The 20,882-nt window shown below is 42.8% G+C and overlaps 1 protein-coding gene across 4 annotated transcripts in view; it reads right to left on the reverse strand.

Moving 5' to 3' along the window:
• Positions 1 to 20,882, reverse strand: part of dync2i1 (dynein 2 intermediate chain 1) — a 92,568-nt gene that overhangs the window by 7,912 nt on the left and 63,774 nt on the right. For all 4 annotated transcript variants that reach the window (XM_080212749.1, XM_080212758.1, XM_080212740.1 and 1 more), the window contains 7 exons: positions 19,199 to 19,328; positions 14,569 to 14,741; positions 13,783 to 13,945; positions 11,283 to 11,390; positions 9,779 to 9,840; positions 4,338 to 4,389; positions 1,260 to 1,317 (listed from right to left, as the gene is read on the reverse strand). In XM_080212749.1, the coding sequence (XP_080068875.1) occupies positions 1,260 to 1,317; positions 4,338 to 4,389; positions 9,779 to 9,840; positions 11,283 to 11,390; positions 13,783 to 13,945; positions 14,569 to 14,741; positions 19,199 to 19,328 (746 nt within the window). The remainder of the gene's footprint in view (positions 1 to 1,259; positions 1,318 to 4,337; positions 4,390 to 9,778; positions 9,841 to 11,282; positions 11,391 to 13,782; positions 13,946 to 14,568; positions 14,742 to 19,198; positions 19,329 to 20,882) is intronic.

The following is a 20,882-nucleotide window of genomic DNA, read 5'->3' on the forward strand; positions in this document are numbered from 1 at the left end:
TGCGTAAGTGCGGCGACCAAAACTGCACACAGTACTCCAGCTGCGGCCTCACCAGTGCCCTATACAGCTGCAGCAAGACCTCCCTACTTTTATATTCAATCCCCCTCGCTATGAAGGCCAGCATCCCATTTGCCTTCCTGACCACCTGCTGCACCTGCAGGCTGGGTTTTTGCGACTCATGCACAAGGACCCCGAGGGCCCTCTGCACCGTCGCATGCTGCAGTTTTTCGCCATGTAAGTAATAGTCCTTCCTACCATTATTCCTACCAAAGTGGACAACCTCACATTTGCCAACATTAAATTCCATTTGCCAGTTCCTGGCCCATTCGCCCAGCCTATCTAGATCCTTCTGCAGACTTTCCACACCCTCCGCCCAATTTGCCGTTCCACCAATCTTGGTGTCATCAGCAAATTTCAACACCATACACTCGGTTCCCTCCTCCAGATCATCTATATAAATGGTAAATAGCTGAGGCCCCAGCACCGACCCCTGGGGCACTCCACTAGTCACCAACCGCCAATCCGAATAGCACCCATTGATCCCCACTCTCTGCCTCCTATTTGACAGCCAATCCTCTATCCACGCTAACACCCTACCCCCAACTCCATGCCCCCTGACCTTCTGTAATAACCTCTTGTGAGGCACCTTGTCTTGCAGTAGCTCATTCCCAGAGATGCAAATGCACAACCATTTCAGAAACGTTTTAATGTTCCACATAACATGTTTTCTTACTTTTAAAAGCAAGATGAGCAAAAAAAGAACTCTCTAGTTTATACTGGACAGAATAAGGAGCAACAAAAACCAAATTACATGTACATGCTCTAAAAATAACTAAGACAATTCGAAATTCAAAGTCACAAATGGGGCAGAATCTGTAATTAGTACAGTTTTAAACAATAAACAATAGAGGTTTTGAGCTCAGAAACAAACAGTTAGGCTCACTGTGTCTATGTCAGCTTCCCACTAGAATAACAGGCGGCAGGCAAAGTTTACAAACTTAGGCCAAATTTAGCATTTCCCTTGAAGATGAAATGCTCCATATCAACTGAATTTTATTCCTGCCAAGCCAATTTTAAATAGGCTTTTTCCAATTAAGGCTTGGGAAAGCGTCGCAAATTTAAAATTCACGTGCTCTGTCTGCGCTTTGGGACTCAGCAGGCCTGAGTCAAGTACACAGCCGACAATTATACAGCAAGATCAGCCCACAACTACCATCGTACAATGTGCATCAACGTACAATCAGCACCACCAAACCGACCTGTTCACGTCAATAGAAGAACTGTGGATCAATTTTATCTTCCCACCAGGGATTAGACCTGGAAAAACAGAAAAAATGAAGACATTTAACACACCTGAACTGCCAGTGGTATCAACATGACAAAGCCAAAACTACCCACGAGTATAGAATTATTCTATAGAGCCAAGATAAAACATGGTTTCTTTTCCTCACATCAACTTTTTTTCTTAAATCCATCTCTTTCGACTCCCCATCCTAGCTTATAACAAGTAGAAAGGCTTTGTGGACTTTCTGTTTCCAAAATAATATTCATCCATTCAGCTGCCTCTATTCTTCTCGTCCTTCTCATTGCCCACATAGACATTCCACAACCTGAATTCATCCCTCTCTCTTTCACTTTTATCCCATTTGGCCGTCTTTCTTTAATTTCAAAGTAAATGTGTCACTTGTGGCATACGCAGGTGACACACTTGCTTTGTATGTAGAAGTCTCACATCAGTAAGAAGTCTCACAACACCTGGTTAAAGTCCAACAGGTTTATTTGCTAGTAAACGCCATTAGCTTTCAGAGTGCTGCTCCTTCGTCAGGTGAGTGGGGAGTTCTGATCACAAACAGGGCATATAAAGGCACACACAGTTTACAGAATACTGATTAGAATGCGAGTCTTTACACCTAATCAAGCCTTGAACATAAGAAAATAAGAAATAGAACATAGAACATTACAGCGCGGAACAGGCCCTTTGGCCCACAATGTTGCGCCGACCAGTCTTATTTTTAAAAAAAACATTGACCCAAATAGGAGCAGGAGTAGGCCATCTGGCCCTTCGAGCCTGCCCCGCCATTCAATAAGATCATGGCTGATCTGTCGTGGCTCAGTTCCACATTCCCGCCCTCTCCCCATAACCCTTAATCCCCTCTCTTCTCAAAAACCCATCAACCCGCGTCTTAAAAATATTTAGCGAGGCAGCCTCCACCACTTCAACGGGCAGAGAATTCCAGAGATTCACCACCCTTTGAGTGAAGAAGTTCTTCCTCAACTCCGTTCTAAACCGCCCCCCCTTTATCTTGAGGCTGTGCCCCCTAGTCCTACTATCCTTTCTGAGCGGGAAGAGTCTCTCCACCTCTATCCTATCCATCCCATTCATCATCTTCTACGTCTCAATGAGATTGCCCCTCATTCTTCTAAACTCTAACGAGTACAAGCCTAGTTTATTCAGCCTCTCCTCATAGCTCAACCGCCTCAACTCCGGCATCAGCCTAGTAAACCTCCTCTGCACTCCCTCCAAGGCCAAAATATCCTTGCGTAAGTATGGCGCCAAAACTGCACACAGTACTCCAGCTGCGGCCTCACCAATGCCCTATATAGCCGCAGCAAGACCTCCCTACTTTTATATTCAATCCCCCTCGCTATGAAGGCCAGCATCCCATTCGCCTTCCTGACCACCTGCTGCACCTGCAAGCTGGGTTTTTGCGACTCATGCACAAGGACCCCGAGGTGACAATGTGAGTGGAGATAGCATTAAGCACAGGTTAAAGAGATGTGTATTGTCTCCAGACAGGACAGTAAGTGAGATGTTGCAAGCCCAGGCACGTCATGGGGGTTACAGATAGTGTGACATGAACTCAAGATCCCAGTTGAGGCCATCCTCATTTGTGCAGAACTTGGCTATCAGTTTCTGCTCAGCGACTCTGCGCTATCGTATGTCATGAAGGCCGCCTTGGAGAACGTTTACCCGAAGATCAGAGGCCATCATGAGCATTCGGCCTCTGATCTTCGAGTAAACGTTTTCCAAGGCGGCCTTCATGACATACAATAGCACAGAGTCGCTGAGCAGAAACTGATAGCCAAGTTCTGCACAAATGAGGATGGCCTCAACCGGGATCTTGGCTTCACGTCACACTATCTGTAACCCCATGACTTGCCTGGGCTTGCAACATCTCACTTACTGTCCTGTCTGGAGACAATACGCATCTCTTTAACCTGTGCTTAATGCTATCTCCACTCACATTGTCTGCACCTTTAAGACTTGATTAGGTGTAAAAACTCGCATTTTAATCAGTATTCTGTAAACTGTGTGTGCCTTTATATGCCCTATTTGTGATCAGAACTCCCCACTCACCTGATGAAGGAGCAGCACTCTGAAAGCTAGTGGCGTTTACTAGCAAATAAACCTGTTGGACTTTAACCTGGTGTTGTGAGACTACTTACTATGTTTACCCCAGTCCCAACACCAACATCTCCACATCATTCACAAAGCATGCCAGGGAACATAAATCAGCCATTAGAAGTTTAAACACCCCAGTCAATTACAGCTCATACGTCTACACCAAGACTTCCGTAAGTTGCTGACATTCAACACTGACTCAAGTCCAGACTTTGCTGCCCTTGACCCTGGATGACTCAAGTCAACCTATCCATCAAGTCCCTCCATGACCTCACTAAACCAACTTTAGTGATCTCCTGTGGTCATGCATTTTTCTAAACAATGCACACTCTCCAGCAATAGTCCTCTTGTTCTTTACTTCACCACAAGTGCCAACACTTTCAGGTTCTATGCTCTCCTTGTTTCAACCACCCTGGCACCTCACTTCCCATTTTCAAAAGATCTTCTCAAAATCCTTCTTTCGGCCCATACCTTGCATTCCTCAACCTTTCTCATTTTTCTTTTTGCTCAGTAACCATCTGGTCTTCCTTAACAAAAGAATGCATGTATTTATAAAGCACTTCTTGTGATCCCAGAGTGCCCCATAGGCGATGAATTACTTTCAAAGTTGTTTTTTGTAAAGCAAACTCAACAATCCATTTACACAAAACAGGGTCCCACAAACAGTAATGAGATAAATGATATTTTCATTTGTTTATGATTATGCCACTTGAGAGGTAAATGTTAATGCTTATTTATGGAACAGTGCCATGGGATCTTTTCTCAGTTCAATGTCTCATATAAAAGAGAAGCACCCCCTTCGCACTGTACTGAAGTGTAATTTTGGAACCGTTCTAACTCAGAAATCGAGAGTTCTAAAACAGGACCAGGACTGGCATTTCAGTCTGATTTTCTGATTAATTATTTTTCCTTCTGACCCATATTTCATACATACCCAAATCAGTCAAAGAACCAGCAAGATCTGCCTTTTGGAGTTCAACCACTACCTGAAAGAACAAATCATTTAAATTATATAGCACTTTTCACTGGCTCAGCAACAACTCTCAAGCTGCTTCGTGGCAGTGTTACCAAACTAAATTTAGCATCATGCCTCAAACATCTTTTTAGGACAGATGACAAAGCCTTAGTCAAAGAGGTAGGCTTTAAGGAGGAGAAAGAGAGAGATAGGGAAGATTAGAGCAAGAATTCCAGAGCTTAGGGGCCAGTCAGCATTTCACAGCCAATTATGTACTGTGAAAGAGCTGGCATTTACTTGTGGTCTTTCCGGTAACCTGTTTACTGACCCTCCCACTCACCCTTTCCTCCTTTGATCCTCCCACTCACAGCTGCTCTCACTCCCTTCCACACACTGCCCGTATGGTGAGCCCCCTCACTTACGGTGAGGTGGTGGGAAGCCGGGGGTGCGAGCACAAGATAAGTAAAAAGAGTAACTTATTAAGAGCTAGTAAGTTATTAAAAACATTAGTTTTTATATTATTTTATATTAAGAACAACACTATATTTCACAAACTTAGATCTGAAAATCTCAACAGCACACTCTTTCTTCTTTGTTCATTTCCACCCCAGAGCTCCCCTATAACTTATAGGATCATGAAGACTGTTTCACTTCTCCTGGAACAAAATCTAGTTGTATCACAGCTCTTAGGAATCCATTTTGATTTTATTCATTTATGGGAATTTGGCATCACTGGCTAGCTTTATTGTTCATCTATAATTGCCCCTGAGAGGGTGATGGTGAGTTGCCTCCTTGAACCACTGCAGTCCCTGTAGTGTAAGAAGGGGAGGCAATGGTCTAGCATTATTATCATGAGACAATAATCCAGAAACTCAGTTCTGGGGACCCGGGTTCCAATCCCGCCATGGCAAATGATGGAATTTGAATTCAATAAAAGGAATCTGGAATTAAGAATCTACTGATGACATGAAACCACTGTCAATTGTCAGAAAAACCCATCTGGTTCACTAATGTCCTTTAGGGAAGGAAATCTGCTGTCATTACTACAGCAATGTGGTTGACTCCCAACTGCCTTTGAGCAACTGAGGATGGGCAATAAATGCTGGCCAGCCAGCGACACCCATATCCCACAAATGAATTTTAAAAATGTACATCCACAATGCTGTTGAGGAGGGAGTTCCAGGATTTTGACCTAGCGACAGTGAAGAAGTGCAATATATTTCCAAGTCAGCATGGTGACTAGTTTGGAGTTAAGCCTCCAGCTGGTGGTGATCCCATTTATCTCTTATCCTTGTCCTTCTAGATGGTAGTGGTTGTGGGTTTGGAAGGTCCTCTGAAGACTATTCTGGAATTACATACTAAAGTCCTGGATGCATCCCGAATCAATGGCCTTCTGGTTTAAAAGGCAACAACGCTGCAACTAAGCCAAAGTTGAAGATAATCATACAGTGGAAAAGCTTGACAGACTCATGATGCACTTTCAGTATTAACTGAAAAGAAATTCTGATCTCTCAATATTAGTCTATCCTCTCAGATGCTTTTGGATAATTGTAACCCTGAAAACAGTGGGTTTGGTTGGGAAGTTAAAATGTTAAAAATTTAAAGCACAATCTCAACTTTCAATGAGTCTGCCCACTTCTGGTTTGCACAGAGAAAGGGAAGGGTTGTCAATCTGTTTTGAGAAGACTGATCCCCCCAATAGACATTTTAATGATGCTGCAAACCACAGGTTGTATCTCCATTCCAGAGCTGAGCCTCAGGAAACCTGATACCTGATGGAAAATGAGAACTGCTGGATGGATTAGACAAGTTCCTTTCCAGCACTGCTTCAAACTAGAAGGAACTTGTTAATCTTGTGAACCTTCCTGCAATCAAATCTCCGATTCGAACTTCCCAAGTACTGACTCACCTTTCCAGCTCCTCTGATATCTCAAATCCCCCTGTCCACAACCTCTCTGGGCCTCCCACCATGTCCACCCGAGCCATGGCCTCACCCACAATCTTGCATCCACAATTTTATTCCCAATCTTCCATCCATAATGTCCCCTAGGTCACTTAATCAGCCACTCTGCTTGGGGCATTTTTGCTCTTCCACACTCCATCCAAACTCACAATCGCTCTCTCTTACACATTTCCAGCCCTTTGCTGCAGCCTACCAGTGCAGGTATTCGGAAAATATTAAAACTGACAAGGCCGTGGAGTTTGGACTCTAAGGGATCCAATAACACCATCTCTTCTGGGTTTCCCAACCATATCTTCCCCCACTCTCAGATTGTGTCCCAGCACACAGAGGCCCATTACACATATTTTTGATTCGAAAATACATTTTCTATCTTAGAATTATTTTCTTATCCAGTCAATTCTCATTTCAAGAAAAAAATGTTCTTCACATGGATAAACATTGTTGAATCACAAGCTTTTAAAGCTATTTCTCAACAAGTTTATTTATTACTGTCACAAGCAAGCTTATATTAACACTGCAATAAAGTTTCTGCGAAAATCCCCAAGTCACCACAGTCCGGCGCTTATTCAGGTACACTGAGGGAGAATTTAGCACGGCCAATGCACCTAACCAGCATGTCTTTCAGACTGTGGGAGGAAACCGTAACACTCGAAGGAAACCCACACAGACACAGTGAGAACATGCAGACTTTGCACAGATTGTGACCCAAGCCATGAATCGAACCCAAGTCCCTGGTGATGTGAGGCAGCAGTGCTAACCATTGTACCTTCATGCCGCCTTATTGAGAATAGTTAGACAAAAAGAGCTAGTCATTCAGACTATTCCTCCACAATATTTTGTTTCCTCAGTTCTCACTGGCTTATTTTTTGCTGCAGGTACAAACTCTGTCAAGTCACTATATCCTCTACAACCATTTTATCTTTATGAAAAATCCTTCCTAAATATTGGAAGATACGTTGCACTGCAGAACAACTGCTGAATTTTTAGAACATAGAACACTACAGCACAAACAGGCCCTTCGGCCCACAAGTTGCACCGATCATATCCATACCTACCAGACCATAGAACTATCTACAACTCCCAATCCCATTAAATCCCATGTACTCATCCAGAAGTCTTTTAGAAGACCCCAGCGAGTTCGCCTCTACCACCTCTGATGGCAGCCAATTCCACTCATCACCCTCTGAGTGAAAAACTTACCCCTCAATTTTAAAATTAACTGAGTGAACAACTTAAAATAATATGAAATAATTGTCTCATGGTTTGTGAGTTAGATCTGCAATAATGTTTTTTGTCTTTTTTCATTATTAGCTGTCAGGGCCTTTATGACACTGAGAAGGCTGCCTTTACTGTTCCCAGTCGCCCTAAGTGATAGGAGGACATTCTCCTTGAACTATTGAAGTTTGTGCGCTCCCATATGGCGTTAGGCAAGGAATCTCATATTGCTTGGTCAGAATCCTTAACTAACAAATGTGTACATAACAGCATGGTGTGAGACTTGGAAGGGAACCTAGAGATTTAATTTATACATTATTTCATTATTCTTGGAGGTAGAAGCTAGAGCTGACAGCTGCTGCTGAAGTAAACTTGGCAGATTTTCTACAGTGCATGCTGAACATAGTCAAGTGGCGGGGTAAGAGAATGCTGGGTTGAGTGGCAGAACCCTCTGCCCCCGATAGTGTTAAATTTTTTCAGTATTGTTGCAGCACGATGAGTCATCTAGTTTAACCCCACTCTCCAGCTCACCTTCCTTGTACTCTTAAATATCCCTCTTCTTCAAGGAATTATCTAATTTCTTTTTCATAAATAATGGACTAAACCATGTTTCACATTCGTGTACCATTCTTCAATTATCGTCCAAATATTCATGAATCTCAAACTTGCTCTCCAACTCATCTTCTTTCCAAATTGAAAGTAAATTAGGTTACAGTGAAAGCACTTTTTTTGAAAGAACAGTGAAGGTTACCCAGAGTGTGGTATCACAGCCACATTTTAAGGACTAGTCAGTCTAAACAATGCACGTTTCCACCAAAATCAAAGCCTAGGTTCATATAAACACCAGCAACAGCTGACAGCTCATTAAAAGAGCTGTAAACATTATAAACGATTTATAATGTGACTCACGCAATAGCAAAGATCAAAATAATGGTTAGAGGAAAACGTCTCTTGGGAAGCATGGGAAATTGGTTCAAAGCTTACATAGCTCGTGCAACAATTATTTAGAGTGAGTGAATGGCATTAACCGATTCCAAGAAATTAGATTTTAATTACCTATTAAGACTTAAAGTAATTACCACATAATACAGCAATTTGACAGATTGTAAAACTTTGTTGGCAATTTTACTGAAACAACTAACTATATTACTTGAGCACTGAAATGACTCACTACCAAAATAATTTGAGAAAAGTATTAGGGGTGTCCTTCCAAAAACTATGGCCAGAATTCTCTGGCTGTTCACACCCCACCGCCACTGCCAGCAAGGATGGAAAATTTGGCGCTCAGCCAAATCTCCATTCACTTCAGCGGGATCAGAGAATCCTGCTGGTGTGAACAGTCAGAGAATCCCACCCAAAACTAATGCTCTGGGGACTCAGGTTCAAATCCCACCACAGCAGATGATGAAATTTGAATTTAATAAAAAATATCTGGAATTAAGAATCTACTGATGATCACGAAACCATTGTCAATTGTCGGAAAAACCCACCTCATTTACTAATCTCACTGGAGCGACGGAGGTTGAGGGGAGACCTGGCAGAAGTCTACAAGATTATGGACAGAGTGGATAGTCAGAAGCTTTTTCCCAGGGTGGAAGAGTCAATTACTAGGGGGCATAGATGTAAGGTGCGAGGGGCTAAGTTTAAAGGAGCTGTAAGGGGCAGCTTCTTTTTTTGCAGAGAGTAGTGGGTGCCTGGAACTTGTTGCTGGGGAAGGTCATGGAAGCGGATACGGTAGTGACTTGTACAAGTACATGAATAGGATGGGAAAAGAGGAATATAGTCCCCAGAAGGGAAGGGGGTTTTAGTTAAGTCAGGCAGCATGGTCAGTGCAGGCTTGGAGGACCGCAGGGCCTGTTCCTGTGCTGTAATTTTCTTTGTTCTTTGTAATGTCCTTTAGGGAAGGAAATCTGCCATCCTTGTCTGTTCTCCTCTACATGTGACCTCAGAGCCACAGCAATGTGGTTGACTCTCAACTACGCTTAGGCAACTAGGGATGAGCAATAATTGCTGGCCAGCCTGAGATGCTCATGCCCAACAGATGAATAAAAAAAATTCTGATGCAAACAGAACAGTTCTAGCTAATTATTCATGTGCTCATCACCAACTCTGGGTCACAAAACTGCAGAAACTTCACTAGACAAGAAGATGAAAAGACTAATTTATTTACTTCTGTTAACTAATCCAATCTAAAACATAAATTATATTGACCTTTATGTGGAGTGACACAACTTGTGCTTACCCACAGATTAAGCAGACCACGTTCGTCAAGTGTTGCGAGCTGAAATGACAGTCCTGAACATCCTGAGGTAGAAAAAAAGAAAATCTTTAAAACTGAAGTGCAAAAATTATAATTGGTAACTACAAGACCATAAGACTTAGAAGCAGAATTAGGCCATTTGGCCCATCGAGTCTGCTCTGCCATTCAATCATGGCAGATACTTTTCTTATTCCCTTTCTCCTGCCTTTTCCCTATAATCTCTGATCCCCTTATTAATGAAGAACCTATCTATCTCTGTATTAAAGATACTCAATGACCTGGCCTCCAGTCTTTTGCGGCAAAGAGTTCCACAGATTTGTCATGTTCTGGCTGGAGAAATTCCTCCTCATCTCTGTTTTAAAGGATTGTTCCTTCAGTATTATCCCAATAAATCTCAAATATGTTGATTTCTCTCTCTTAAACATATTCCACAAAATTTCTAATCTTTAGAACTGCATTTTTACAGGGTAGTCACTGTTGTAATATAGGAAACATGGTAGCCAATTTGTGCTCCTGTTTGAACATACATAAGAAATAGGAGCAGAAGTAGGCCATCCAGCCCTTCGAGCCTGTTTATGTTTTGCTCCCACAACAGTAATGTGATAATGGTCAGATAATCTATTTTACTGCTGAAATGCTGACTGAAATAAATATTCGTCAGTACAAAAGGACAGCTCCACTGCTCTTCATTGAAATAAAGCCATAAGATCTTTTACACCCACCTGATAGGCTTAACATCTCAGCTGAAAGATGGCATCTCCAACAGTTCAGCACTCCTCCAGCACAGAACTGGTACGTCCACCTTGAGTTTTGAATTCAAGTGCTGGAGTGGAACTCAAACCCACAACCCCACCTGATTTCCAAGGCGACAGCGTTACCAACTAAGCCACAGCTGACATAAACATGGTGTTCGACCCACATTTTCCCACAGCCAAGTCATCAAATGGAAGTGCCAATCAGCAGGCAAAATCATTGCCAATAGGAGGAGTGGTAAAAACATGGCAAAATGATTTGGCAAAGTTATTGTGCTCTTCATTTGTAGCTCCAAGCAGGCGATTACAGAATGCAGAAATAGAAGCTAGGCAGGGGTAATTTGCCTGCTGCACTGGCCACAAAGGTTGAACAGTATATTTAAATCCTAAATGAGCAGAAGGAAAGCAACTGAAGAAACAGTGGCGGAACTGACCAGCCTTCTATTATTTCAAATACTCAGAGAGGACTTATTGCATTAACACCTCAGGTCTGTAATTAAATTGTTACTTTTAGTCTCATGATTTTATTCAAATTGAAATACGAGAATCCAAACATCTAACAGTTGGGGAAGATATGAAACAAAGATTACAGAAAGTTGGGTATGCATTTCCAGAATAAATAATATATATTTAAGAAGTTTATTTTTTCATTCGCTAGCTCTAAGTTCTACTCAACGAAAATAAAATAGAAATCTCTCATGATGGAAGGACGACAATACTGACTGAAAACATACCTTCTTTGGATGAAAAAAGTCCAACTCCCTGATTATCAAAGCAAGTAGATGACACTGGATAAACAGTCTTCACTGCACAAGAGTGATTGACAGCAGTCAGAACACCATCTGTAATTAAAATGCACTTATGACAAACACCACATCTTCAGAAAATTATCATACTTATTGCAACGTGATGACACCATACTTCCACAGGATATATTCAATTCTGTCAACCTTAGTGTTCAATGTCTGTCTATTGTATCTCTGATGTGCACTTTGACCAGGCGTCTCTGGAAAACCTAACCTGAAGAAATTTTAAAGGCTTTGAACTGGGTTTTTGCTTCCATTCTTTAGTTTGATCAGCTGTTGGAACTCCACAACAACTAGTTGTATCATGGTTCAAGTCCATTCAAAAAGGGAATAGGTCCACAGCACGGAAATAGGCCTCAAGAAGGGGAGGGGTGGGCCAGCACTGCAGGGGTCCCAGGCTGGGCAGTGATTGAGCTGGCCAACAAACAGGGAGACTGACAGATCGGGGCCACTGCGCATGTGTAGAGTTCCTGAGCTGTCAGCCTCTGGCGTGAATAGACCCCGCATGCTGGGTTTTTAATGATATTCCTGATTGTGACCTCTGCATTGCACAGAGTGGGGAGATTTGAATGTGAAGCTGCACTGAAAAAACAGTCTTTATCTAGAACAATTTTCCCACCAGTTTAGCACTTTTGGGAGAATCGCCCCCAAAGTTTCAAATAAAAGAAATGTGAGGTTCTGCCTGGATTTCAAACTTGCTTTACAGTGTTGCCATTGAAAAGTGCTCCACACTGATATTAAAAATGTGGGTGCACCATAAAAAAAATGCTCTGCTATTCAGCTGCAGTCCTTCTTGACTCAAGGGAATACATATGGTCTATAGTCAGAGGATGCTCAACCTACTCTCAGTACAACCCAAATACTGCTGATGGGAGAACTACAGCAGTGACCCAAAAATGACTGCTTTTAGATACATCCTTCCTGCACAATGTATATATGAAGGGAGAACACAATAACATCTTGAAGTAAAAGCAGAATACAGTGGATATTGGAAATCGGAAATAAAAAAACGCTGGAAAAACTCAACAAGTCTGAAAGCATCTGTGCAGTGAGAAAGAGTGTTAATTCATCTTGAAGTGCTAACTATTGGACTTTATTTAAACTGGCTGCTCTATGTCACGAGCTGTATGAAACTGCAGACCTCTCCAGCCTGAAGTTGTGTGCCAGATCTCCCAAAATCCTGGCATACTGGCTCTGAATGGAAATCAGTGGTTAGGAAATATGGACGGTATTTCAATGTGCATTTGCAAGATCTCTGGTCTGCTCCTGGATCCCCATGATACTCCCAACATGTGTGAATATCCAGAGGCAGATCGTAACTACTGGGACCTGGCTTGAGCACTGAACAAGTAAAAAATGACAACAGGCTAGGAACCCCTGTCACCTCACCACCATGCCTGTAATGGCCCAGTATCTCCTGTAGTTACTGGTTCAGCTCCAAACCAAGAGTAACTCTGGAAATCCAGGGGGCAATGTAAAGAGACCTAGTGTAACAAAAGCTCCCAAGTGCAAAAATCACTATCACTCAAAACTATATTTTCATGTAGCACTGTTGAAAGTTTACTTGACTGATAAACATATTTGTTCAAATATGGGGATCTGGGACTTAGGTGCAATGAAATCCATTAGCCGCAGCTTCAGCAACTCATTTACTATATCAATGATTCTTTGTAATTATTTGCTCCCATTTACACTATATACAATGCCACTAGTCTTTATGTCAATAGCAAACTTCAACATGTGGCTCCCTATTGCATTACCCAAGTAATTTAAAAATATGGCAAACAGTTGAGCCCCAGGAGAGATCCTTTGGAGCACCAATAGTCACCTGGGGGGGGTGGTGACACAGTGACACAGTGATTAGCACCCCTGCCTCACAGCACCAGAGACCCAGGTTCAATTCCCGGCTTGTGTCATTGTCTGTGCAGAGTCTGCACATTCTCCCTGTCTCTGTGTGGGTTTCCTCCAGGTACTCCAGTTTCCTCCCACAGTCCAAAGATGTGCTGGCCAGGTGCATTGGCCATGCTAAATTCTCCCTCAATGTACCCGAACAGGTGCCAGAGTGTGGCAACTGGGGGATTTTTACAGCAACTTCATTGCAATGGTAATGTAAGCCTGCTTATAACACTAATAAATAAACTTTAAACTTCATTTCATTTTGAGTACATACTCTTTGTCCCTACTTTCTGCCTTCCACCATTTAATGAAACTTCTAACCAAGTCAATAACTTGCCTTTACTTCCACAAGTTTTAATCTTAGCTAGAAGTGTCTTGTGCAGAACCTCATTGAATAGGTTCTAGAAGCCCATATAAAGTACATTTGTAGTCATACTCCTCTCTGTTAAAAAAAAACTAGGTTTGTTAGGCATTACCTATCTTTTACAATTCAGGGTTGGTTCTCTAAGTCACATCTGCATTTTTAACCCACCAGTGGAGAATGTTGGAGTTCTGAGAGTCCATTCTTGGCCCCCAATCTGCAGAGTGTAGTGCATGATGGAGTGTTCACGAAGATCCCAAGCCACTACAGAACCATCTGTCGTTCCAGCAAATAAAGATACCACATTACCTGGGCCAAAGCAACAGCATCGCACCTGCAATAGATATCACAATATCACAGCATTTCTTTAGTTAATAAACTTCCACAATGGATTGAAAACTAGCTTGAAATCAGAAAGCCGAGTATGAATAATCACTGAGTGGGTTGAATTCCAGCCTTGGGTGACTGTGTAGAGTTGGCATGTTGCTCCTGTGTCTACATGGGTTTCCTCTGGGTGCTCTGGTTTCCTCCCACACTCCAAAGATGTGCGGGTTAGGTTGATGGGCAATTTCACTTAGTGTTCCAAGATGTATACGTTAGATGGATTTGCCATTGTAAATGTGTGGGGTTACAGGGGATACAGTCGGGGCAGAGATAACCTGCCAATCACTTCACCCTGATACATAGTAAAAATCATCAACCTTTGAACAATCGAGGAAGCTACCTGGAGAAGGAGGAAGGTGAAAGAGGCAGAAACGAAAAGACAGAGGGGCTCGGATTTACACCTAATGTGCTCTGCATAGGCACTAACAATCCAACTGCACTATTAATTAATTTGAAAATTTTGCATGAATATATGATGTTATGATTGATTTTTCCCTTTATCAAGTTCTGAATCACTATCAACAATTGTTCCTATAACACCACAAATTAAATAAATAATTAATTTTCACAAACTTCAGATTCACAGATAAGGACTTTCTGAGGAGCTGATGGTTCCCAGATGTTCCAAACACAGATCATGTAATTGCTGGCCAACTGGACAACCCCAGGCTCTTTAGGAAGGCTGTGGACTGAAAACAGGGTTTGCCGCTGGACCTCGGAAAAATGTAGATATAACACCTCACGACCTACAAAAAAAACCCAAAAAGTACACACTTAGCATTTCCAGCTTTACTAAAATATAATCTTAAAATTAGGCTGAGACTATTTATGGAATTCTGAATAAATAAGGTGTTGCCTACTATCTACAATTTTGTATTTATCAATTGAAATGAGGCAGGACAAAGGGGAAGAAATAAAGAGGAATGTAGTGGTAATTGGGGATAGTGTAGTTAGGCGTATAGACACTGTCTTTTGTCACAACGATAAAGAATACAGAAGGGTGTGTTGTCTGCCTGGTGCTCGGGTCTAGGATGTCTCATCTGGGCTGCAGAGGAACCTGGAGTGGGAGGGTGAGAATCCGGTCATTGTGGTACATGTGGGTGCCAACGACATAGGCAAAATGGGAACTCAGGATCCCCAAAGGGAGCATGCAAAGCTGGGAATCAAATTAAAAAGCAGAACCGACAAGGTGGTTATCTCTGGATTACTACCTGAACCGCGTGCAGATGGGCATAGAGTAAATAGGATTAAAGAGATGAATGGGTGGCTCAGGGATTGGTGTGGGAGGAATGGGTTTGAATTTATGGGGCATTGGCACCAGTATTGGGGCAGGTGGGACCTGTTCAGATAGGATGGTCTTCGTCTGAACCGTGCTGGGACCAGAGTCCTGGCGAATCATATAACTAGGACTGTAGATAGGGCTTTAAACTAATTGGGGGGGGGGGGGTGGTGCAGGGGTGGGAGAAATTACAATATCTAAAGTAAAAGAGAGGGTACAGGCGCGGGAAAATGTTGAGGATGTCCCAATAATAAAGGGAGTAGGGGGCATGAGAAAGGTTGGTAGCGTTCCTTCAAATAGGGTCCAGATAAAGGCTGGGATAAAGACACTTTACCTGAATGCACGAAGCATTCGGAACAAAGTGAATGAGCTGGTGGCGCAGATCAGCACAAATGGATATGATCTGGTGGCCATTACGGAAACGTGGTTGCAAGGTGACAGGGACTGGGAGCTGAATGTCCAGGGGTATCAAGTGTTTAGGAAGGATTGACAGGAGGAAAAAGGGGGTGGGGTAGCTCTGCTGGTTAAGGATAATATCAGGGTGGTAGAAAGGGAAGATATAGGCTCCAAAGAGCAAAATGTGGAATCGTTGTGGGTGGAGATAAGGAACAGTAAGGGGAGGAAGACGCTGGTGGGTGTGGTCTATAGGCCCCCAAATAATAACTTGGAGGTGGGGCAGGCTATAAACAAGCAAATAAATGATGTGTGCAGAAATGGAACGGCGATAATTATGGGGGATTTCAATCTGCATATTGATTTGGTTGACCCAAGTTGGACACGGTGGGCTTGAGGAAGAGTTCTTGGAATGCTGTAGGGATAGTTTCCTTGAACAGTGTGTGACAGAACCAACGAGGGAGCGAGCTATCTTAGATCTGTTGTGTAACGAGGCAGGAAGAGTTAGGGATCTTGTTGTGAGGGATCCTCTTGGGACGAGCGATCATTGTATGGTTGAGTTTTTGATGCAGATGGAAGATGAGAAAGTAGGGTCCCAAACCTGTGTCCTCTGTTTGAACAGAGGGGAGTACAATAGGATGAGAGAGGGGGCACAAATGTAGATTGGGGGCACAAATGTAGACTGGGGGCACAGATTAGTTGGTAGGACTGCTGAGGAACAGTGGAGGATCTTTAAGGAGATCTTTCTCAGTGCTCAGCAGAAATATATTCCAATGGTAAAGAAGGAATGTAGGAGAAGGGATAACCAGCTGTGGTTATCGAAGGAAATAAAGGAGAGTATTAAATTTAAAGCTGATGCATTTAAAGTGGCTAAAAGTAGTGGGCGAGCAGAAGATTGGGAGAGGTTTAAAAATCAACAAAGAACGACTAAGGAGTTGATAAAGAAAGGAAGGATAGACTATGAAGCTAAACTAGCAATAAATATAAAAAAGGACAGTAAGAGTTTTTACAAATATATAAAGAAGAGGAGGCTGGCTAGAGTGAATGTTGGGCCCTTAGAGGATGAGAGGGGGGATTTAGTGGTGGGAGATGAGGAAATGGCGGAGGCCTTAAATAAGTTTTTTGCCTCGGTCTTCACGGAGGAGGACGCGAATAGTTTGCCGGATATTAAAGATAGAAGGATGGTAGGAGTTGAGGGCCTGAATGCGATTACTGTCACTAGAGACGTAGTACTTGATAGACTAACGGGACTGATGGTGGACAAGTCCCCAGGACTGGATGGAATGCATCCCAGGGTTCTGAAGGAAATGGCAGAGGTGATAGTAGATGCCTTAGCGATTATTTACCAAACTTCGCTGGATTCCGGGGAAGTGCTGGAGGATTGGAAAATGGCTAATGTTACGCCGCTGTATAAAAAAGATAGCAGGCAAAAGGCAGGGAATTATAGGCCAGTTAGTTTAACGTCTGTAGTTGGAAAAATGCTTGAATCCGTCATCAAAGAAGAAATAGCGAGGTACCTGGAAAAGAATGGTTTGATAGAGCAGACGCAGCATGGATTCGTTAAGGGGAAGTCGTGTTTGATGAATTTATTGGAATTCTATGAGCATGTGACTAGTGCAGTAAACAGAGGGGAACCAGTGGATGTGGTGTTTCTAGATTTTCAAAAGGCGTTTGATAAGGTGCCGCACAAAAGGTTGCTTCAGGAGGTTAGGGGGCATGGAGTTGGGGGTAAGGTGTTAGCGTGGATAGAGGATTGGTTGTCTAATAGGAGGCAGAGAGTTGGTATCAATGGGTGGTATTCTGATTGGCGGTTGGTGACTAGAGGAGTGCTGCAGGGATCGGTGCTGGGGCCTCAGCTATTTACCATTTATATAGATGATCTGGAGGAGGGGGCTGAGTGTAGGGTGACGAAATTTGCTGATGACACAAAGATGAGTGGAAAAGCAAATTGTGCGGAGGGTGTGGAAAGTCTGCAGAGGGATCTGGATAGGCTAAGCGAGTGGGCGAGGACCTGGCAGATGGAGTACAATCTTAGCAAGTGTGAGGTTATCCACTTTGACAGAAATAATAGTAAGAGGGATTACTATTTAAAGGGAGAAAAGCTGCAGCATGCTACGGTGCAGAGGGACCTGGGTGTCCTTGTGCATGAGTCGCAAAAACCCAGTCTGCAGGTGCAGCAGGTGATCAAGAAGGCGAATGGGATGCTGGCCTTTATAGCGAGGGGGATAGAATATAAAAGCAGGGAGGTCTTGCTGCAACTGTACAGGGCACTGGTGAGGCCGCAGCTGGAGTACTGTGCACAGTTTTGGTCGCCGCACTTGCGCAAGGATATTTTGGCCTTGGAGGGAGTGCAGAGGAGGTTCACTAGGCTGATAGCGGAGATGAGAGGGTTAGACTATGAAGAGAGACTAAATAGACTGGGTCTGTACTCGTTGGAGTTTAGAAGGATGAGGGGGGATCTCATAGAGACGTATAAGATAATGAAAGGGGTGGATAGGGTAGAGGTAGAGAGATTCTTCCCACTCAGAAAGGATTGCAGGACTAGAGGGCACGGCCTCAAGATAAGGCGGGGGGGGGGCGCAGTTTAGAACGGAGTGGAGGAGGAACTTCTTCACTCAAAGGGTGGTGAATCTCTGGAATTCTCTGCCCGTTGAAGTGGTGGAGGCTACCTCGCTAAATATATTTAAGTCACGGGTAGATAGGTTTTTGACAGACAAGGGAATTAAGGGTTACGGGGAGAAAGCGGGAAAGTGGAACTGATCCACTACAGATCAGCCATGATCTTATTGAATGGCGGGGCAGGCTCGAAGAGCTAGATGGCCTACTCCTGCTCCTATTTCTTATGTTCTTATGTTCTTAGGGCATTGTACAGTATGTCATTTTTAAAAATCTGGTGATATAGCCCCACCAAGTGGTATAGTTTGAGTCTGCAAAGCCTTTGCCAATCACTACAAGCAAGATGAGATGTTTCAGCGCAAGGGAAAAGAAATTGATGGGCAGGAAACTCTAGGCAGGCCATATAATGCAGGAAGATAATCCAAGGAGAAGATTGAACAAGCTGACAACAAGACGAATAAAACGTGAAACTGATAACTGAAATTACATGCCATCTGCCGCATAGAACTGGAGTCAGCGTGGCTGATATAGGATTCAAATACCAAAATAATTGTATTTTAAGGTGAAGAATTTCTACTGAAACAAAGTCTGACCAACAGAACAACTTATATTTATATAGTGCCTTTAACTTAATAAAAAGTCCCATGGCAATTCACAGGAGGAAAATATGACACCAAGCCACATAAGGAGATATTGGGTCAGATAATCAAAAGCTTGGTCAAAGAGATAAGTGTCTTATTGGAGGAAAGTGAAATAGGGAGGTATAGGGAGGGAATTCGAGAGCTTACGATTTAGATAACCGAAGGCATAGTCACGAGTGTAAAAAAAATTAACTGCAGGTTGATTAAACAAATGAATTACATGGAAGGGACAATGGAATGTGAATAATGTCTATGTTTCACCTCAAACTATTACCATGTAAAAATGCCAAGTTTGTGTTCAGTTGAGAGCATCCATCACTGACTGAAAAACTGGCTGCTTTTGATTGTACATTCTGACTCGCTTGATTCTCGGCTTGATCTTCTTCAAGCAACACAGATATTACCTGTCACGGTAATAGTGTGATATTGTTAGCAAGCAGATGACACCACAAAAAAAATTATACAGTAACAGTTTGATCTAGCATCTACTCTTCCTTGAAAACACAGGTAATCAGTATTGTTAGAATTTGCCACTTAAATCACCATAAGAATCATATTGCTATATTGAACGTTCATTCTTCCCATTTTCATCAACTTCTTCTAAATTAACTTTGTGCACAAATAACAAACAACAGTACAGGAACAGGTCCTTCGGCCCTCCAAACCTGCGCCAATCACATTTACCTACCTACCGCTTATACCCCTCTTCCCCATTTGTTCATATGCTTATCAAGATAAATCTTAAGTGTGGCTAACGCAACTGCCTCAACCACCTCACTTGGCAGTGCATTCCAGGCCTGCACCACCCTCTGTGTAAAAAACATCCCCTGCACATCTCCACTGAACTTTTCCCCCCCATACATTGAACTTGTGCCCCCTTGTGATTGTTATCTCTGCCCTGGGAAGAAGTTTCTAACTGTTCACCTCTTAGTTTTATAAACTTCTATCAGGTCGTCTCACAGCCTCTGTCTTTCCAGGGAGAACTTCCAGTTTATTCATTCAATCTCTCCTCATAGCTAACACCCTCCATAACAGGCAACATCCTGGTAAACATTTTCTACACTCTCCCCAAAGCCTCCACGTCCTTCTGGTAGTGTGGTGACCAGAATTGAACACAGTATTCCAAATGTGGCCTAACAACTGTAACATAATTAGCCAACTTTTATACTCGATGCCCGTCCCAATGAAGGCAAGTTTGCCATATGCTTTCTTCACCATCTTTTCCATCTGTGCTGCCACTTTCTATGCTGTACTCCAGATCTCTGTGTGTCTATGCTCCTGATTGCTCTGCCATTTATTTTATAGCTCCCATCCGAATTGGGTTTACCAAAATGCATCACCTCACATTTGTCCAGATTAAATTCCATTTGCCATTTCTCTGCCCAATTTTCCAGCCTATCTACATTCTGCTGTATTCTCTGACAATCTTCATCACTATCCGCAACTCCACCAATCTCAGTATCATTCGCAAACTTGCTAATCAGACCTGCTATATTTTCTTCCAATTTTTCCTCCTTCTTCTTTATATGTATTACAAACAGAAGTTCCAGCTCTGATCGCTGCGGAACACCACTAGTTATAGACCTCCATTAAGAAAAACATCCTTCCACTGCTACTCTCCGTGTTTTATGGCTAAGCCAGTTCTGAATCCATTTAGGCTAGTTCACCACAATACGTGAGATTTAAGCTCTTACACCAGCCTGCCATGAGGAACCCTGCCTTACTAAGAGTCCACGTAGACAACATCAATCATTTTTGTCACCTCCTCAAAAAACTCAATTAAATTAGTGAGGCATGACCTCCCTCGTATAAAAGCAAGCTGTTTGATGCTAAGAAGACCATTCAATTCCAAATGTTTATAGATCCCATTCCTAAGAATCTTCTCCAACGATTTCACTGTCTCTGATGTCAAGCTCACTGGCCTATAATTACCTGGGTTATCCCTGCTATCTTCTTAA

The sequence above is a fragment of the Carcharhinus amblyrhynchos genome, chromosome 2 (genome assembly GCF_965287045.1).
Source record: "Carcharhinus amblyrhynchos chromosome 2, sCarAmb.v2.hapA, whole genome shotgun sequence".
Taxonomy (NCBI): Eukaryota; Metazoa; Chordata; class Chondrichthyes; order Carcharhiniformes; family Carcharhinidae; genus Carcharhinus; species Carcharhinus amblyrhynchos.